Source organism: Saccopteryx bilineata, chromosome 1, assembly GCF_036850765.1.
Source record: "Saccopteryx bilineata isolate mSacBil1 chromosome 1, mSacBil1_pri_phased_curated, whole genome shotgun sequence".
NCBI classification, from domain to species: Eukaryota; Metazoa; Chordata; class Mammalia; order Chiroptera; family Emballonuridae; genus Saccopteryx; species Saccopteryx bilineata.
Window position 1 is genome coordinate 127,212,080 of NC_089490.1, and position 19,943 is coordinate 127,232,022.

At 48.9% G+C, this 19,943-nt stretch overlaps 1 protein-coding gene across 1 annotated transcript in view; it reads right to left on the minus strand.

Annotated features, from left to right (window-relative positions):
* Window positions 1–1,584: 1,584 nt before the first annotated feature.
* Window positions 1,585–19,943, minus strand: part of POU6F1 (POU class 6 homeobox 1) — a 36,950-nt gene continuing 18,591 nt past the window's right edge. Inside the window, exons 4-11 of the mRNA XM_066265121.1 lie at window positions 15,604–15,725; window positions 14,472–14,697; window positions 13,690–13,943; window positions 12,875–13,003; window positions 12,084–12,287; window positions 9,006–9,147; window positions 8,300–8,468; window positions 1,585–5,839 (exon numbers count right to left, since the gene is read on the minus strand). Of these exons, the coding sequence (XP_066121218.1) occupies window positions 5,494–5,839; window positions 8,300–8,468; window positions 9,006–9,147; window positions 12,084–12,287; window positions 12,875–13,003; window positions 13,690–13,943; window positions 14,472–14,697; window positions 15,604–15,725 (1,592 nt within the window). The 3' untranslated portion in view covers window positions 1,585–5,493. The remainder of the gene's footprint in view (window positions 5,840–8,299; window positions 8,469–9,005; window positions 9,148–12,083; window positions 12,288–12,874; window positions 13,004–13,689; window positions 13,944–14,471; window positions 14,698–15,603; window positions 15,726–19,943) is intronic.

Sequence of the window (19,943 nt, forward strand, 5' to 3'; positions counted from 1 at the left end):
ACTCCTAGGAAGTGGACAAGCAAAGAGAGACCCTTATTACAGCTGTGCTGTCCCAGCTATAGGTTCAAGATTCAGTCTATCCCTCACATTTGTTGGCCTGAGGAAGAACACAAATGAAGATACACATACCATATATCTAAATTTTATAAAGTATAGCCTGACCAGGTGGTGGTGCAGTGGTTAGAGCATCGGACTGGGATGCAGAGGACCCAGGTTTGAAACCCCAAGGTTGCCAGCTTCAGCACAGGCTCATCTGGCTTGAGTGTTTGCTCACCAACTTGCTCACGGGGTTTCTGGCTTGAGAGTGGGATCATAGACATGACCTCATGGTTGCTGGCTTGAGCAAGAGGTCACTAGCTCTGCTGTAGCCCCCCCTCCCTGTTCAAGGCACATATGAGAAAGCAATCAATGAACTAAAAAGTGCTGCAACAAAGAATTGATGCTTTTCATCTCTCTCCTTTCTGCTTGTCTGTCCTTATCTGTCCTTCTCTCTGCCTCCCTGTCTCTGTCTCTGTCACACACACACACACACACACACACACACACACACACACACACACAGTATAAACCAGGGGTCTCAAACTCAACTCAACATGTGGGCCGCAGAGCAAGATCACAGCTGTTAGGCGGGCCGCACTAGGTCTACAAAAGGCAACTGTTACGCAACACTTTTCTCACTGCAGTTGAAAACAAAAAAAATCAGTACAACAAGCACAATCGTACATGCAGTTTACTCAGTGTCACAAAACGACCAGAAACTGTAGTTCGCATCACAACTGCTGTTAACTAAGCTAATATCTAGCTAGGATGCTAGAGAAATGAAAAATACAAGTAGGCCCCTAGGCTTACTTAATTTTATCCAAAATATTTTGAACTTCGTGGATTAGTCTGCGGGCCGCACAAAATTGTTCGGCGGGCCGCGAGTTTGAGACCCCTGGTATAAACCAAGCTAATTGTGAGTGATCTAGCAGCCTATAATGATAAGCGTACCTTCATAATGACCTGGAAGGCCAATCTTGAATTTAAACTTTTAAAAGTCCTTGAAGTTCTGTGCTAGAATAATCCTCAGCCCGGCCCCCATCCTCCTGCCTTAACTTCCTCCTTGTAGCCTCATCTCACATTGCAGAGGACTTTTTGTCTTATATGTATAGACACTCCAGCCTGCACATCCAAGCTTTGTCTACCCAGGTCTCTTACCAACATCTAAGAGTATGAATATCAACATCTTTTGTCGGGAACCTAGGAGTATGCATATCAACATCTTTTGTCAGGACCCAGAGAAGAGAGGCCAGAAAGCAGGCTTGGCAAGGTATTCTGGGGTCCTAGTTACCAGGAAGGTGGTGTTGAAAGAGGAAGGGCACATGCCTTTGAGCTGGCACCCCATGGAGAGGGTAGTGGCCTGAAGGCTAGGGGCAGGGTCTTCTGAAGTGGAGGTCCAGGGCACTGACCTTCACCCTCTTGCAATGGGATTTTCCAGGCTATCAGTTCTGACAGCAAAGGAAGCTCACTGATACTTTCCTGGCCCCCAACATGAGTTCCCTTATATCCCCACCCTGAGAGGAGAAGGAGGAAGAAACAGATCGGTACAAAAGAAAAATACTGTTTATTCCACACAACTACATCAAGTGTTTCTCCCCTCCCTAACCCTCACTCCAGCCCTCAGCAGGTTTTTCCTGTGTCAGAAGGCAGTCAGATCCTCAGTTTCAGAGCCTGGCTTATAAAATAGGAGGGAATCTAGGCATGGGAAGGTGATTGGATTTGCAAGGACACAAAAACGTCAGTGACTCTCATTCTAAAATCAAGTGTGTTCTTCAATCTATTTGGCCAAATTCTTTCCCTGGACCCCACATGGATAAAATACCATGCACAGTGCAGGGCCAAAGGCCTCAGCTAAGTCACTAGGCCATAGAAAGTTTTGGTCTTTCATTTAAAACAAAACAAACAAAACCACAAACAGTAAAACCAGTTCTTCCCTTTCTCTTGCCTTTCCATGGCAAAGAAGCCACTGAGCTCTGGCTTTATCCCCAGAAAGGTGCTTTCAAAACAAAATTTATATCAACTCCCTTTAGAGTGTGATGCTACCAAAAACAAAAACAGAAAACCCACCTCAGGCCTGACCAGGCAGTGGCGCAGTGGATAGAGCAACGGACTGGGATGAGGAAGACCCAGGTTCAAGATCCCGAGGTCGCCAGCTTGAGCACAGGCTCATCTGGTTTGAGCAAAGCTCACCAGCTTGGACCCAAGGTCGCTGGCTTGAGCAAGGGGTTACTGTCTGCTGTAGCCTCACGGTCAAGGCACATGAGAAAGCAATCAATGAACAACTAAGGTGTCGCAACAAAAAACTAATGATTGATGCTTCTCATCTCTCTCCATTTCTGTCTGTCTGTCCCTGTTTATCCCTCTCTCTGATTCTCTCTGTGTCTCTGTAAAAAAAAGAAAAAGAAAACCCACCTCAGGACCACAGCTGCTTCCTGGGGGCCCTACAGTAGGGAAGCAGGAAAGAGAGCATAGGTTGGTGAGCTCTGCTTGGGGCACATTTCAGGGATACCCTGTGCCCTCCTGCCTGGGGATTGAGCCTGCAAATATTCTGCCCCTGGTATCATTCCTCTGAACAACCTACCCATCCTTCCTGCCGAGGAGAAAATGGTTTAGCTCTAGCCCAGTGTTGGGAAAACAGATTTAGATGAGGGAGGAGCTGAAAAAGCATGGCCAGGCCTAATTTAGACTAGCAATTCATTATCTTTTTCCTGCCCTAACATTAGACAGATGGTGTCCTGCATGTTCACTGCCATGATTATATGCTACTTGATTGTATGCTACTCCCAGAGTACTAGCCATGACCCACCTGGAAGAAAGCGTATCTGAACACAAGTGTTTCAGGGTGAAAACCTGTATTTCTCTAATACAGTAATTTTCAACCAGGGTTCCACGAGAATTTTTTTTTCTTCTTTCTGAGTGAGAGATAGACTTCTGCATGCACCCCAACTGGTATCCACTGGGCAACCCCTGTCTGGGGCTGATGCTTTGCCAACTGAGCCGCTGGCTGCGAGAGGGGAAAAGAGAGAGAAGTAGGCGAGGGAGGGGAAGAAAAGCAGATGGTTGCTTCTCATGTGTGCCCTAACTGGGAATCGAACCTGGGACTTCTGCAGGCCGGGCCAGTGCTCTACCCCCTGAGCAAACCAGCCAGGGCAACTGAATCCTTAACAAACTCCAGGACTTTAACTATTACAGAAAACTTGTTTACAGTGTCCCTCCCTTATCTTACTGAGACAGGTTGAAAACCTTGAACTTGAGTGTAGAGCCTCTCACTTGGAGACATTTTCCTGGAGAGCTGGGACAGGCAAGATGCCCGCCTGCTTCCTCACTGCCACCACACTTTGGCGGGTTTGTTGGTCCCACTGCAAGGGGCAAAAGTGTGTGTATGTGTAGTAATTTGACACACAACTGTCACCCTACTGGCAAGGCTACCAAGAGAATGGCCACGCTGGTACTGCAGGGCCTGGGAGGGCCCAGTTGTAGGCAGAAACGGAAACAGCATGCCAGAGAAAGCTAGGCTAGGAGGTGGCTGCCAGTGACCAGCAGAGCTGGTGATATGCCCTTGCCTGGCAGTCACATCCTCAGGGTGCATCACATGAGGTGCAATGGAGGGCAGTTACTAGAGACCTGGCTCCGTAAGGACAGGAACAGTAAAGAGAGGAGGTAGCTAACCCCTGTGACTTGTGTCCCTTTAGGGATGGTCTACACATGAAGGCTGGGCTCATCTAAGCAACACCTCTCAGTGTTCTTCTGACTTCCCGGAGTCACATGCTGAGTTCCAGTGGCTGTCCAGCCTCAGTGAAGCTGGGAAGCTCACCTAGGAGCTCGGATGAGATGTAAACCCCCAATGTGCCGTAGTTGCCATCTCTAGAGGCAAAACGCATCCTGCTCCAGGGGTATTTTTTGGTTTATTGGAGCATTGGGGGCATTGTTACCCCAACACAGGGTCTAAGACTCTGGAGAAAATAAGATTTCCCCTCCAATATCCAAGGCTTACCGTTACAAAGAAAATCAGTTAAGTCATCTTCCACAAGAACCTTCTGGGGCTGCCATCAGCTCTTTCTGGATGTTGGACTTTCCCCCCAGGCCTTGCTCTCTGGTTTTATTGTTTCATTTGACACTTCCGATAAGGCCCCTGGGCCAGGTTAGAATGTGAGGACAAGAGAAAGAGCCAGCATTTCTTTCCTCATTTTTCTCCAAAGTGCCTACTTGCTTGGGCAGGGGATTTTCCAGGCTGGAAGTTCTCTTTAACCCATACTGTTAGGGGTGGGGGAAGAGATAGTCATGGACTGATATTAGATTAATATCTGGAAGAACTGCCTTATTTAATATGCCATAGACTCAGGTCAACTCCAGGACAGCTAGAGTTCACTGATGCTTCCTTCCAACATGGATTACAAAAGAAAAGATTCTGCTTTAGTGCAATTTTCCTCCAAAGGAACCAGGGGGAGGTGTGTGAGGAGGTGACATGTTCTGGCCCTAGGGCTATGGAACCTTCTGACCTCGAAGCCCAGGCAGACAAGAGTCTGACCTTCTGAGCAGCACATCACACTTTTCAGAATTGAGTCTCTTGGGTCCTTTCAGGGGATAGTGTACCTGCGGGTGAAGAGAAGGGTGAAGCTGTATTCTACTGAATGAGCTGTTATACCTGCCACACTTACACAGAGGAGCCAAGAGAAGAGGGTGGAAAGAGAATTAAAAACAAGAGCTAATGGCCAGTTGTTAGGGGCTGCTAAAGCCCTGCCCCAAAGGTGGGGAATTTCTAGTTCCCAACCAGAATTCACCCTTCAAAAACCATGTTAGCAAAGTGCTTCTTTTTTTTTTTTTTCTTTTTTTGTATTTTTCTGAAGTTGGAAATGGGGAGGCAGTCACACAGACTCCCGCATGCGCCCGACCAGGATCCACCCGGCATGCCCACCAGGGGGCGATGCTCTGCCCCTCTGGAGCGTCGCTCTGTTGCAACCAGAGCCATTCTAGCACCTGAGGCAGAGGCCACTGAGCCGTCCTCAGTGCCCGGGCCAACTTTGCTCCAATGGAGCCCTGGCTGCGGGAGGGGAAGAGAGAGACAGAAAGGAAAGAGAGGGGGAGGGGTGGAGAAGCAGATGGGCGCCTCTCCTGTGTGCCCTGGCCTGGAATCGAACCCAGGACTCCTGCACGCCAGGCCGACGCTCTACCACTGGCAAAGTGCTTCTTTAAGTGACACTACAAATACCCTCCCTCAACATGACCAGCGGAGCTTGGTGCTCTTAGTGGGCCCCTCCAGCCTCCCCATGATGTGCAATATATGAGGGACGGACGGGAGGGAGGCAGCTGACACACATGCACACGGTGGAGTCTTGAGACTCAGGACAAGCACAGTCATATGTAGTGGGATGACAGTGCTGTCATGACCATGGCTGCAGCAGGGCGCCAAGGAGTAAGTAGAAAGTGCTGGAACACAGAGCTGGGGGCTGAGCCCTAGGGGATCTGAAAGACGTTCAGCTTGCTGGTGTTCTTGAGCGTCTGGCGCCGATTGCAGAACCAGACCCGCACGACCTCTCGGTCATAGTTGAGCTCCTTAGCAATCTCGGTGATTTCCTGGCCAGTGGGCAGGGGGTTCTTCTCGAAGTAGGCATTGAGAGCCACTATAGCCTGGGGGGTGAAGGAGGTGCGGCGTTTGCGTTTCTTGGAGGGCTCACCTCCCACAAACTCCATCAGGTTCTGCTGGCCTTCCTGGTTCCGGAGTTCAGCTTCATTCAGCCACTTCTCCAGCACCGGCTTCAACTTCTGGGCACTTTTGGGCGTGATGTCCAGCTTCTCAAACCTGTAGGTGACCCAAGCCCAGGAAGGGAGAGTGAGAGTGTCTTACTCCCCACACCCAGGTATGAACACTCCACTCAAGAGGCTACTCCTTACCACCCCCACCAAGACCCTCCTAGCTCAGTCAAACCCAAACTTCTCGGACTGTCCTGTATCCTAGGTGATACAGAGGGACCATTTGCATAGCCTTAGTTTAGTAGTGCGGTGATAACAGTGCAAATGCTATATGAATCATTCCAGAACTTTCACACTCAAATAAGGGAGGTCCTATCTTTTTTTTTATTATTATTTTTTAATATTTTTCTGAAGTTGGAAATGGGGAGGCAGTCAGACAGACTCCCACATGCGCCCACCCAGGATCCACCCGGCATGCCCACCAGGGGGCAATGCTTTGCCCATCTGGGGCATTGCTCTGTTGCTTGCAACCAGAGCCATTCTAGCGCCCGAGGCAGAGGCCATAGAGCCATCCTCAGCGCCCAGGCCATTTTTGCTCCAATTGAGCCTTGGCTGTGGGAGGGGAAGAGAGAGACAAAGAGGAAGGAGAGGGGGAGGGGTGAAGAAGCAGATGGGTGCTTCTTCTGTGTGCCCTGGCCGGGAATCGAACCCGGGACTCCTGCATGCCAGGCCAACGCTCTACCACTGAGCCAACCGGCCAGGGCCCCTATCTTTTTTTTTTAATTATTCCTTTTTTAAAAAAATTTAAGCGAGAGGAGGGGAGATAGAAAGATAGACTTCCACATGTGCCCCAACCAAGGTCCAGCTAGTGACCCCAGTCTGACTCCAATGCTCACAGCCAAGTCATTTTTAGTGCCTGAGGTGGAGGCTCCATGGAGCCATCCTCAGAGCCTGGGGCCAATGTCCTCAAATCAGAGAGAAAGAAGGGGGAAGGGGAGAAGAGGAGAAGCAGATGGTTGCTTCTCCTGTGTGCCCTGACCAGGAATCAAATCCAGGACTTCCATACGCCAGGTTGATGCTCTACCACTGAGCCAAACTGCCCAGGGTTTAATTATTCCATTGATTTGAGAGAGAGAAAGAGAGAGACAGAGAAGCATCAACTCATTGTTCCATTTAGTTGTGCACTCATTGGTTGCTTCTCATATGTGCCCTGACCAGGGAGCAAACCAACAACCTCGGCAAGCAAGGACAGTGCTCTATCCAGTAAGCCACCCGGCCAGGGATTGAGGTATTATCTTGAGAGGACTCCAGAGACTGCAAATAAATGTCATGAGTCCTGTTCCCCTCTAATTATATCTTCATAGAAGCATCATTACATCAGACTACTCTTTCTGGCTAAGCTCAGATGTAACTACAGACATTCCCAACATGGCACTATATCTAATAGCCACTCTAGTCTATGGAACTGAAAGGCAGACGAAATCTTTCTACCATCCCTGAGCCCATACACTCATTCTTGTTTGAAACCCTCTGCTATCTTTCCTATGATACTGGCACCAGAACCAGTTTATATGCTGCACACAGAACACCAGCTACATCACTTTAGAGTCATGCCTTATAAGACATAGAGATGGGCGCATGATAGGGGTGATGGGGGTATATACTTGACAGCCATGCCAGAACTGAAGTTCCCACCTTTGTGACTAGTTTCATAAGCTGTATTCCTTTTTCTCTAAGACTCCCGAATGGATTAGGGTCTTCGGTTCCCAGAGAAAGACCATGTCAATACTCGTGGGCATGGCTGGTTAGCTCAGTCATTTATAGCACAGTCCCAAAAAAGCAAGGTTGCACATTTGATCCAGTCAGGGCACATACAGAAGGGCAATGCAGCACGACTAAGTGGAGCAACAAATGGGTGCTTCTCTTTCTCTCTCTCTAAAATCAACCAATAATTTTTTTTTTTTTAAAGAGAGAGAAAGACTATGGAAATGTTCAGGATTGGAGGATAAACATCAGAGGCCCCTCAGAAGGACCTGATCAGACTTTGGCTACTTCAGATTTTCATTTCTATCTATTTTTGTTGTTGTTGTTTTTTAGCGAGGGGGGTGCAGACAGGGACAGACAGACAGGAAGGATAGAGAGATGAGAAGCCTCAACTCATAGGTGCTGCACCTTAGTTGTTCATTTATTGCTTTCTCATATGTGCCTTGACCAGCAGGCTCCAGCTTAGCAAGTGATCCCTTGCTCAAGCCAGTGACCTCTGGGCTCAAGCCAATGACCATGAGGTCATGTCTACGATCCCATGCTCAAGCTGGCGACCCTGTCCTCAAGCTGGTGAGCCTGCGCTCAAGCCCATGACCTTGGGGTTTTGAACCTGGAACCTCAGCATCCCAGGCAGATGCTCTATCCACTGCGCCACCACCTGGTTAGGCTCATATTTTTCCTTAAAGCAGCTTTCCTTATTTGGAAGAAGGCAGGTGGAAGAGAGAAAATAGGAGTCAGATACTCAGGTCCCTGTGCCACCAGGCAGCTGAGCAGGCCCTGGCCTTGTTCAGGCAGCCTTACTCACCGGCAGATGGCTGACTGGCTGTAGGCTGGGCCTTCTGTTGCAGTCAGAGCCTGACCCACCTGGGTCTGTGTGAGGCCAAGGGACAGCCGCCGGATCTTAAAGTTCTTGGCAAACTCCCGGATCTCTTCTAAGTTGATCCCATCCTCATCCAGACTTGAGGTGTGTGGCTCTAGGCCAGAGAAAGGGGCCAGGAGTGAGTGCAGAGAATAGTCACTCATTACTACTTAACTGGCACATTGGCCTGGTTTGGTGGAGAGGGATGAGGAGATTTGGCCCACATTCCTTGAGACCCTCATTAACCTTGTGCCCAAGAGAACAGGACTGGGGGAAAAGGGGTTGGACCAACCTTTCTGGAGTTAGGGCATCTATTTTCAAGTTCTTCCAGCTCTAACTGCTGACCCTCCCCATTTTCCCTACTCCTGGACCCCGAGCACATCTGTTGGCCATCCACATTCCTCAAATACTGGATGAGAGACCACAGGAGAGATAGCCAATAGCGTGGCTAGTCAGAGAAACAGCCTCCACTATCATCATGCCTAGAACCCAGCTCAACAGGACTAAAAAAGCCAGTCCCTGGCACTGAGTGTTTGCCCTTCCCCTTTGGACTCTGGGAAATTTATTAAGGAGAGCAGCATCTAAAGAGGTCAGGGTGTCCAAATAAATGCCTATGTCCCCTTCTTCACAACCTCCTCCAGGAGCCACTTACTGGACACCAACTGGCTGACAGTGGGCGTCTCTGAGCAGGTAATTGGGATGGGAACAGAAGCAGATGACTTGGCCACCGGAGCTGAGCTGGCAATGACCACAGCAGGCGGAGGCATGGCTGGTGTAGGCTGGATGGGGTGTACCTATGAGAAGACAACACACAAGTCCCTATTGACCACCTGCCCAGCTCATGGGGTTGTAGTCCCTGCATGGACCAGAGATGGGCAAAATGGGCATGAAATTCACACTCCTACCTGTGCCCCATCAAAAAGCAAGAGTAGAAGCTACTTATTATCACCCACCCAATGATCATGACCTCCAAAATAAGCATAGCACCATGTCCCACCAAACTGGAGCCTCATAGCCACCTGTGACACAGGCAGGTCAGAGGTTCAGGAAGGTTCAATATACATGGTCAAAGCTCCAAGTGTCCACCCTTAAGATAACTACTCTCAGATCTCTGCCCTCAGAGGAGAAACTTAACCTAATTTTAGAGCCTTCCAGACCCAAACATTCATTAATAGAAAACCAGCAAGTACAAGATGTCTGGTACCTCCTTACAATGATATACTGTATAGCAGGCATCCCCAAACTACGGCCCGCGGGCCGCATGAAGCCCCCTGAGGCCATTTATCCGGCCCCCTGCCGCACTTCCAGAAGGGGCACCTCTTTCATTGGTGGTCAGTGAGAGGAGCACTGTATGTGGCAGCCCTCCAACGGTCTGAGGGACAGTGAACTGGCCCTCTGTGTAAAAAGTTTGGGGACCCCTGCAGTGTATAGCCATTTAAAAGAATAAGGTATATCTCAACTACTGGCATGGAAAGAGGTCAGAGTCATAATGCTAAATGAAAGAGAAAAGTCAGGTGAAAAACAGGTTTTATGGAATAATTCTTTCAAAAAATACATATAAATTTCCAGAAGAAAATAAAAAGGAGGTGGAATTAAAAGGGATTTTTACTTTTTTTTTTTTCTTTTCCAAGTGAGAGGAGGGGAGATAGACAAACTCCAGCATGTGCCCCGACCAGGATCTACCCAGCAACCCCCCTCTGAGGCTGATGTTCTGCCCATCTGGGGCCATGCTCAGAACTAAGCTAAATAGTGTTTGAGGCATCTTCAGTGCCTAAAACTGATTTGCTCAAACCAATCCCAATCGAGCCATGGCTGCAGGAGAGGAAGAGAGAGAAGGGGTAGGTTAAGGGGTGGAGAAGCAGATGGGCACTTCTCCTGTGTGCCCTGACTGGTAATTGAACCAAGGACATCTGAACACCAGGCCGATGCTCGACCACTGCGCTAACTGGCCAGGGCTGGGAAGTTTACTTTTTTACATTAGACATAATCTTGGAATTTTTATAAAAATCATGTGTCATTTATAATCAGAAGAAATTATAACTATATGAAATTAGTATTTTTAGTGTTTTTTGAAAATGCTTCCTGAAAAGTTCAAATTTTCTAGGATGGGCCCTGTTCCCTGGAATCTACCTTTTAGTAGCTTTCAAGTCCATTCCTTGCTTCTCAAGTCCTCAGGCTTACTTCAGTCTTTTGTCTAACTATTTAACTCACCTCCATGCAGGTGACAAGGACTTAAATCTCAACATAGTCTAGTTCTTGGCTCCACCCAATGACAGAGGAAGTTTTTTTTGTGTTTTTTTTTTTTGTATTTTTCTGAAGCTGGAAACCGGGAGAGACAGTCAGACAGACTCCCGCATGCGCCCGACCGGGATCCACCCAGCACGCCCACCAGGGGCCACGCTCTGCCCACCAGGGGGCGATGCTCTCCCCTCCGGGGCGTCGCTCTGCTGCGACCAGAGCCACTCCAGCGCCTGGGGCAGAGGCCAAGGAGCCATCCCCAGCGCCCGGGCCATCCTTGCTCCAATGGAGCCTTGGCTGTGGGAGGGGAAGAGAGAGACAGAGAGGAAGGAGAGGGGGTGGAGAAGCAAATGGGTGCTTCTCCTATGTGCCCTGGCCGGGAATCGAACCTGGGTCCCCCGCACGCCAGGCCGACGCTCTACCGCTGAGCCAACCGGCCAGGGCCAGAGGAAGTTTTTTTAGTGTACATTTAATTAGCCCTTTCCTTGCTAAAAATCCTTCCATGACCCTTCACTAGCTAATAATAATAGTGATAACAACAAAAACACTGTTTTTCAAGTGCTTCCTGTGTACTAGAATGTTAACTGCCTATGTGCAATATGTCCTGTAATACTCAACCTTCTGCAGTTGGTCTTCTTATAATCTCCCTTTTACAAATGAGGCTAAGAGATTATTCACAAAGCTGGGAAGTGGCATACCACATTTGAGAACCATAGGCCTCAACAACTGGGAATTTGTTAAAATGGGAATTCTTGGGCTCCACTCCACATTTACTGAATAAGAAACTCTAGGGTGAGCCTGGGAATCTGCATTTCAACAAGCCCTCCAAGTGGTTCTGATGCACACTCGGGTTTGAGAACTCCTGCACACTATATTTCTTGCAATTTCCTAAAGATAAAATACTCTTTTGTCCAACTCATTCCTTTAGATTAGTTCAATGTCTTTCTCTATGAAGCCTTGTTGAACTCCCCAGTCTGTTGAGAGCTCCTTTTCTGGTTCCCTTATGACGCCCCTATCCTAGTCTTTGTCAGGCTGCCTTGTACTTGCCTCCAGTGCTGGGCTACCTAAGGCTAGGAAAGGCGTCTTATTCATCTCTATATCTTCAGCACCTGGAATACAGTAGGCACTCAAAAACTGCTCCTGGGATGAATAAATAAATGAATAATCAAAGCCACAGTAAAGAGCAGAGGGCTAGGGGGATGAAGGGGGAAGAGAGAAGGGATGCAGAACTAACCTCCCAGAGCATTTCCTTTGAACACCTCCTCCTGGGCCTTCTCAGAATGGCACTGACCTCTGAGGGCACATAGACAGGTGTTTGATGTGTGTAGGTAGGGGCTGGGGGCAGGGGTGCATCTTCCCTGGGCAGAGCAGGTGTGACTCATGTGAACCTTCTACTCCGGACTTCCCCTTACTTTGGGAAGGTACCCTGCTTTCCCAGGAGCTTCAGAAAATAATCTTTTGCCTGCCCCATCCCCAACCGTAGCCCTTGTACCTCACTCTTAGCAGGGGACTCAGGTGTGCTTGGCTTCCGGACAGTCACAGGTGGAGGCAGGGGGCTGCTGGCCAGGGTTGCAATCACCTGGCCTTGGGCGTTCAGCAGCAGCTGAGGGGTCACAGCCTGGACCTGCAGGCTTTGGGCTGGTGCTGGGGCTGCCACGCTAGCCGAGTTCACTACCCACGGAAGTGTTCCAATAACCTGGGAGGAAATAAGGCAGGGGCCCTAAGTTGAGGGCAGTGTCCAGCTCCTCTCCCAACCCAAACCCCAACACTAGCAGGGGAAGGAACTTAGGTGAACTGGTTAACCTTTAAAGGGAAGGATTCACAGTCTGGGGGCTGCTTCCTTTATTCTGTCTCCAGAGCTGTGATGGGGCAGAACCAGGTCTGCACATAGAGTCATACAGACTTGGACTGAATCCCTGCTCTGTCAGTTTAGCTGAGTGGCTTAATTTCTCTGAACCTCAACCTTCTTCCCTGTGAAATGGGAATAAAAATCTCTACCTCATAGATCTGTACTCAAAGTGAGATGATGTATAAGAAAGCACAGAGACTGGCCACAAAGTAAGTGCTCCATAAATTAAGTGGGTGTTCACCTCAACTAGAGTGGGTACCTCTAGGGCAAGGTAGTGGCTAGGCCTGGTCTCAGCATAAGCAGAGAGCTGCCACACAGGAGATATGAACAGCAGCCTGACATCCTGTTTGAGTTTCTATGACCCTCAGTCCAACTCTGGTCCCGGCCAGCTTCTCCACAGCCCCCATCCCTTAGCCCTGGCTTTGACCACTTGCCTGTCCCTGAGCATTGGTGAGGATCTGACTGCTGATCCCTGGCATGCTGGGAATGGCGTTGGCAATGACTGGAGTGGTGGTGAGGGAGCCCAGGATCTGGGTCTGTCCCCCGATGGAAGCAGCACTGATCTGTGGGTGGAGGAAGAGCCTTGCTCAGTGGCTAAAGGGGACAGAAAGAACCCAAGGCAGAAGGAAGAGGGATCAAGGCTTTGGGGTAGGGAGGTAGGGATGTGGAGCAGATATGAATGTAGGCTGCAGGCCCATGTCCACCAGGTGAATAATATCTAGGGCTAGGGGTGGCAGGCAGTCAGCTGGGACAGCTAAGGTCAAAGCCATAAAAATGTAGCTGGCTAATCTTTCAGGTCAGGCCTGAGAGGGTTTAAGGGCCAGATTGGAGTGACTGATGTGATTCTAGTCACATCTAACAGCTCCACTGCCAAGCCAGAAGCCACACTGTTAGATGTTGGCATGGGGCTGTGAGCCTCTAGCTCCACCTTAGTGACAGCTCACAAGTTTGCAATCCCCAGACATCATCCCACCCTCCAAGGCTGGTCCAGTGGTTCGGGTTCTGGAGAATTTGCCCAGCCCTCTTGGCAGAGGTTGTTTGCTCTTGTCTGGGATGGACGGGCTGGCAGCTGCATGGAAAAGGCTTCCAAGGGAGCCCATCCCTGCTGATGTGTTAAAAAAAAAAAAAAAAAAAAAAAAAGAGCCGTATTCAGGGAGCTGGTACTCCACCACTTTCCTCCCGTCAGTTCCACCCCTGGCCCAAGATTTGGTCCATCCCTGGTCAGCCCTGGGTGAGGGCAGCAGCTTACGATTCCTGGGCTAAATGCGAAGCCTGCGGGCTGCAGGGTGATCTGTGGGGGTGTGTCCACTGGCTTGGGGGCGGGGGCGGTAGCGGTGGCAGCAGGGGCCTGCGGGAGAATGGCAGGTGTGGTCTGCAGCAGCGGTGGGGTCTGGATCAGCGTCTGGGGCTGAGCTGGTGGCCGTGGCTGGGTGGGCGAGGAGACCTGTACCGATGGGGCAGCTTGTATGGGTGCCGGGAGAGCGGTGTTCAGCACGGCAGCTGCTATGGAGCAAGGCAGAGACAGAGGTGCTCAAATTCCTAGCCAAAGCCCAGTGCAGCTCCAATCCCAAGGGATCTGGCACGAAAAGGAGAGAGGGTTGGGGCAGTGGGGCAGGGGACAGGCAGCTGTGATTCCCTTGATCCTCACAGAGGGCAGCACATGCCAACATCTCTCATCCCCCCTCCCTTGGGCCTGGAGATGTGTAGGTTCAAAACCAGAAGTTGAGTCTTCTTGCAGTCCTTCTCAGGAGGCTGGTCATGGGCTGAATTCTGGTGTGGGGGGAGAGGGGCAGTCTCAGGCAGTTGGCTGAAGTAAGTGAGGCCTGCTGAGCCAGCATGGTGTCATGGCTTAGAGTCCCGAGGTGCTGCATCAGCTTTGAGGCTGGGTGCCTGGGACACCGGATCCAGACTCCAGGGCTGTTGCACTGGGTGGGCTGCGGGTTCTGAGTCCAACATGGCAAGCCCACGTGCAGGAATGGCAGTGGTGGGTCGTGGGGGGCCTGGTACAGTCCTGGGGAGATCTGCTGTTACCTTGGAGACTGGCTAAAGGTGGCTTGAAAATTCCCCCCGTAGGAGAAGCAGTGGTCAGTCCTGGGAGGGCAGCCACCGTTGCTGTAGGAATTGTCCACACGGCCAGCCCCTGCTGACCAGCCACTTGACCTGCAATACTGATGGGGATAAGAAGAGGTTGAGTAACTGCCCCTGCTGGAACCATAACTCCTGTCAGAACTGTGGCTAAGTTTTCCTGAGTCAAGACCTGCAAAAGCAAACAAGATTTCAAAAAGAAAACAAAAAATAAAAAAATCAACATCGACAGTGCAAACACTGGATCTCTGAGACCCAGCTAAGAACAAACAAAGCATTCTGAGGGCACTGGGGGAAAGGATGCTTGAAGGCAGGGAAGAGACAAGCCCTAACCTGAGGCTCAGCTGTGAGGGGTGTGCCTGACCAGACTAACCTGCCTTCAGAGAAGCAGCCCAAATCAAGGACAGGACCTGGCCCCGCTCACAGGACAGCAAAGGGTGCACAGGCCTCTTCCACTACAGGCTGCTGCTGCTTCCCAGCCTCCTCTGGGCCCTTACCCGCAGGACCAACACTTTGTGGCCAGAGCGGGGGCAGAGGCTGATGGAACCAAGTGATCAAGGGCCCACTGAAGCTTCTGAGCAGCTCTGATGGAGGCCACCCTTTGATGGATGCTTCTGAAATACAGCGAAAGGTGATAGGGAGCCTGGGAGATGCCGGAGGCAGCTAACTGCTGGGGCTCCCCCTCCCCCCACCACACACTCACACACACTATGAGGACTTTAACAATGCAATCATTAACTCTTCCAGGCATCCACTGGAGGGAATGACAAGGGCAGTCACTCATTTAATCATCAGATAAATAGAACGGCCTGTGCCATGAAAGAGTTAATGAACCTACAATCCTTTCTGGACCCAAGGAGATTACCTGGAAAATGCAGGTCTACTCTTTTCCAGTGGGCCTGATTTCGGGCAGGGGAAAGGCCAGGGGTGCTTAGTAGGGGACTCCCACCCTCAAGCCACAGCCCTTTCCCTGTCCTGCCCAATGAAGTTTCCAGATCCCAAGCCTACTCCACCTTAGTGGTCCCATGCCTTGCTTCTGCCCACTGTTCTCTGTCCAGCTCCCAGGGGTGGCTCTTACCTGGGGGGCAGCTTGTATAGCCAGTGGTGTCAGGATCTGCGATGCCTGAGGCTGGCTTGAGGCTTGGCTAAAGGTGGTGACATTAGGGGCAGGGCTCGAAGGGGTCCCAGGAAGTGACTTCCCTTCATGTGGCATTGAGAGAAAGAGGGACAAAGAGTAAGCCTGGTGTGAGCAGAGGGGTCACTGGGCTAGAATATCTTGTCTACAGCTTGAAATGGCAACTATCAGCCTCACACTGTATTTCTGCACAACCCAAGACAATCCCTGGCTTTCCCTTGCCCAGAAGGCAGATTCCCAAACGCTACTGGTAGTGACAATAGGAAACTAGAGTGCCTTATTCACTCCAAACATAGCCCTATTCTGTGCCAAACATAGAATATAGGAACTCTTCTTCCCACATTTAGATGAAGAAAATGCAGGCTTATGCACAGCTGATTCTCAGTCTCTCATTTCCTGGCTCTACAGAACACTGTGACCTATCACATAATCAGCAGAGGAGCCTGAAGTGAACATGTATCTGGGAGGGAAGGAACTAGATAGGATCTATGGGAGCAGCTTCCCTTGGCTTATCCAGCAACTGGACCATTGCTCAACCCACCTTCAGACTAGTTTTTGGATGCAGGGGGAGGGGCAAGGATTCTGCAGGGTGAAGTCCTTGAAATGACAGTCCCTAAAAATTGGACATGTCTTTGCCACACAATGGCTCTACAGACCAGGTAGCTCTTCTCTGCCAGTCCCCGAGGTCTAACACCTGGATGAGCAGCTTTAATGAGCTTCTAAAGGAACTTCCTGTAAACCAAAGCTTTTCATCCAGGTTATAGCTTCCTCTTGTTGCCTTGATTTGTCAGGTATTGGGGGTGCCCACCAGGAAGCCTTTTCAAAGCCACGCAATGAAATAGGTTATTATGTTCTATCTGATGAGCCATTAAAAGGAGTGTAGGTATTGGGAGATGAGTACATGGCCAGATCAGTGGCCTCTTAATACTGTCTGGGCACAGGTTTTCCAGGACCATTACTGATCAGAATGCCTGGGAGTGAAGGCCAGTAACCTCTCCTTTCTCTATTTTTTTTCAATTACAGTTGACATTCAACATTATATTAGTTTCAAGTGTACATCATAGTGATTAGACATTTATATAATTTATGAAGTGATCACCCCTAGAAGTCTATTACCCCTCTGACATCATACATAGTTACTATAATATTATTGACTATATTCCCCTATGCTATACTTTACATCCCCATGACTGTTTTTATAACTGGCAATTTGTACTTCTTAATGCCTCTTTCCTTTTAAGCCCCCTTGCGGTACAGCACACAGTTACCGTGGGAACCACTGAATTAGATAACCTTCCAGCCCCGCATTCCCAGCCCAATCTGAAAAGGCACCGACTTAACCCAGGACTGTACTGCTCATAGCACATTATAAAGACAGTCACATTGTTTAAGGAATTAAAGAGACAAACAAGCAGCAACGAAAGTCTTATCAAATCCTAAAATAAAACAAAATGTCAGATTTATTTCCACTGTGGAGGAAAAATACATTTTCAACTACTGAAAAAATCAGAGAAGGCAAGGATAATCTGAACCTAGAAAAATTGTAAAAACATTTTGCTTGACAAATATAATGAACTATAAAAAGGAAACTAAAAAATATCAATATGATAAACATGAATGATAAAAGCTTAACATCTGAAGATATAAAATATTCATTTTATTAGAATATATCTCCAAAGTAGGACCAAGGGGTCCAAGAGTTTGCATACATTTAGGACTTCGGTCACTTCTTGCTAGACTGCTTTTCAGAAAGACTAAACCCATTTATAGAAACATCGACAATGTATCTGTTTCTTCACGGCATCACCCAATTTAGTGTTTATTGCTGTTGATTGTTGTGGCTTAACAGGCAGGTAGTACCTTATAGCCATTTACTTTTTCTCTCATTGATAGCAAGATTTTGTATTTTTTCATATGATGACTTCTTCCTATATAAACAATTGATTTCTCTTCAAAAGGAATGTGAGTGGACTATACTGCAAAGAAAAAAGTTTTTTTCTGCCTGACCAGGTGGTGGCACAAGAGATAGAGCATCAGACTGGGACGCGGAGGACCCAGGTTTGAAACCCCAAGATCGCCAGCTTGAGCGCGGGGTTTGTGACTTGAGCGTAGGATCATAGACATGACCCCATGGTTGCTGGCTTGAACCCAATGTTGCTGGCTTGAGCAAGGGGTCACTCACTCTGCTGTAGCCCCCCCCTCCCCTCGTCAAAGCACATACGAGAAAGCTATTAATGAACAATTAAGATGCCGCAACGAAGAATTAATGCTTCTCATCTCTCTCACTTTCTGTCTGTCTGTCTCTATCTGTCCCTCTCTGACTCTCAGTGTCTGTCATAAAAATAAAAGAAAAAAAGAAAAAATATTTCAGCCTGGCCTGTGGTGGTGTAGTGGATAAAGCGTCAGCCTAGAACACTGAGGTCGCCAGTTTGAAACCCAGGGCTTGCCTGGTCAAGGCACATGTGGGAGTTGATGCTTCCTGCTCCACCCACTTTTCTCTCTCTCCTCTCTAAAATGAATAAATAAAATCTCTAAAAAAATTTTTTTAATTGTTTTTTTCAAAGGACCAGTACAAAGATATTTAAAGCAGCACTGGTTATGACAATAAAAAAACAGACATTTGACAATAGCCAAAACCAAAACAGGTTTGTGAATCTGTCAGTAAAGGAAAAGAGTATCTGAAATAACATGGTGGTCAGTGTCATACTACATATTCTATACGTGGTGGTTCCAGCTATAAAAATATGTATGTGTGACAAGGACTGGGTAGTAACTTAGAGTGCCATAAATCACTAGATTTTTCTTCACCATGGAAAAGTTCCCTATTATTTAGCTTTATTTTGTTTTAAGAGGAAATGCTTCTTGCTTGACTAGTGGTGTTACAGTGGATAGAGTATCTACCTGGACGCTGAGGTCCCAGGTTCAAAACTCCGAGGTTGTCGTCTTCAGCATAGGCTCATCTGGCTTAAGCATGAGGTCACTGGCTTGAACAAGGGATCATTGACATGACCTCATGGTCGCTGACTTGAAGCCCAAGGTCGCTGGCCTGAGCAAGGGGTCACTTGCTCTGCTGTAGCCCCCAGGTGAAGGCACATATAAGAAAACAATCAATGAACAACTAAGGTGCCACTACAAAGACTTGATACTTCTCATCTCTCTCCCTTCCTATCTTTCTATTCCTATCTGTCCCTCTCTCTGTCTCTGTCAAAAACAAAACACTCACGCTAAGGTGAAAGTAATTGACTTAGGGCCTATTCCTGGGAGCAGATTTGGATAAGGAGCAGAATTAAGATATCAGAAAAAATAGATATGGAATATGGTTAAAGGGTAAAAATGAAAGTCAAGGCACTGTGGATAAACCTGGGACACCTCTCAAATTTTGTGAAAAGGGACTCCATCCCCACAATGGAAAGGAATGGGAAGGGTGACTGACAAGAATCCTCGTCCTCTCTGTCTGCTCTCCAGGGCACTGGACCATAGAAACACAGGTAATGCCCATCCTGGCCTCAATAAAAGCACAGCATTGGCCCTGGCTGGTTGGCTCAGTGGTGGAGCGTGGGCCTGGCATGCAGAGGTCCCGGGTTCGATTCCTGGCCAGGGCACACAGGGGAGGCGTCCATCTGCTTCTCCACCCCTCCCCCTCTCCTTCCTCTCTGTCTCTCTCTTCCCCTCCCGCAGCCGAGGCTCCACTGGAACAAAGATGGCCAGGCGCTGGGGATGGCTCCTTGGCCTCTGCCCCAGGTGCTAGAGTGGCTCTGGAAGCAGCAGAGTGATGCCCTGGAGGGGCAGAGCATCGCCCCCTGGTGGGCGTGCCGGGTGGATCCCGGTCGGGCGCATGCGGGAGTCTGTCTGACTGTCTCTCCCCGTTTCTGGCTTCAGAAAAATACAGAAAAAAATAAAATAAAATAAAATAAAATAAAATAAAATAAAAGCACAGCATTTCCTGGTAAAGGGAAAATGGTCATGTCTCTTGTCACTTCTTTTTTCAAAAGGGGGTAAAATTAGCCAAGTTATTAGGGTCCCAAATGAATCTGCACACTAATTTGCAGGTAAAGCAAAGGATGTGAAGTCTAACAGTTTCCTTGTTAAGGAGATGCTGTTTCCCTGAAGTCTGTCTGTTCTCATTTGCTGTCTTCTTGGCTTCCCAGCCCTACCAGCCCAGATCTCCAATCTAGGAAAGGGTAGATAAGCAGAAGGCAAGGTAGATGGATCCTGGTGTTCTGTGGGAACTGGCAGGGGAGACCTTACGTTTCCTGCAGAAGGAGATAATCTGTTCTACACGG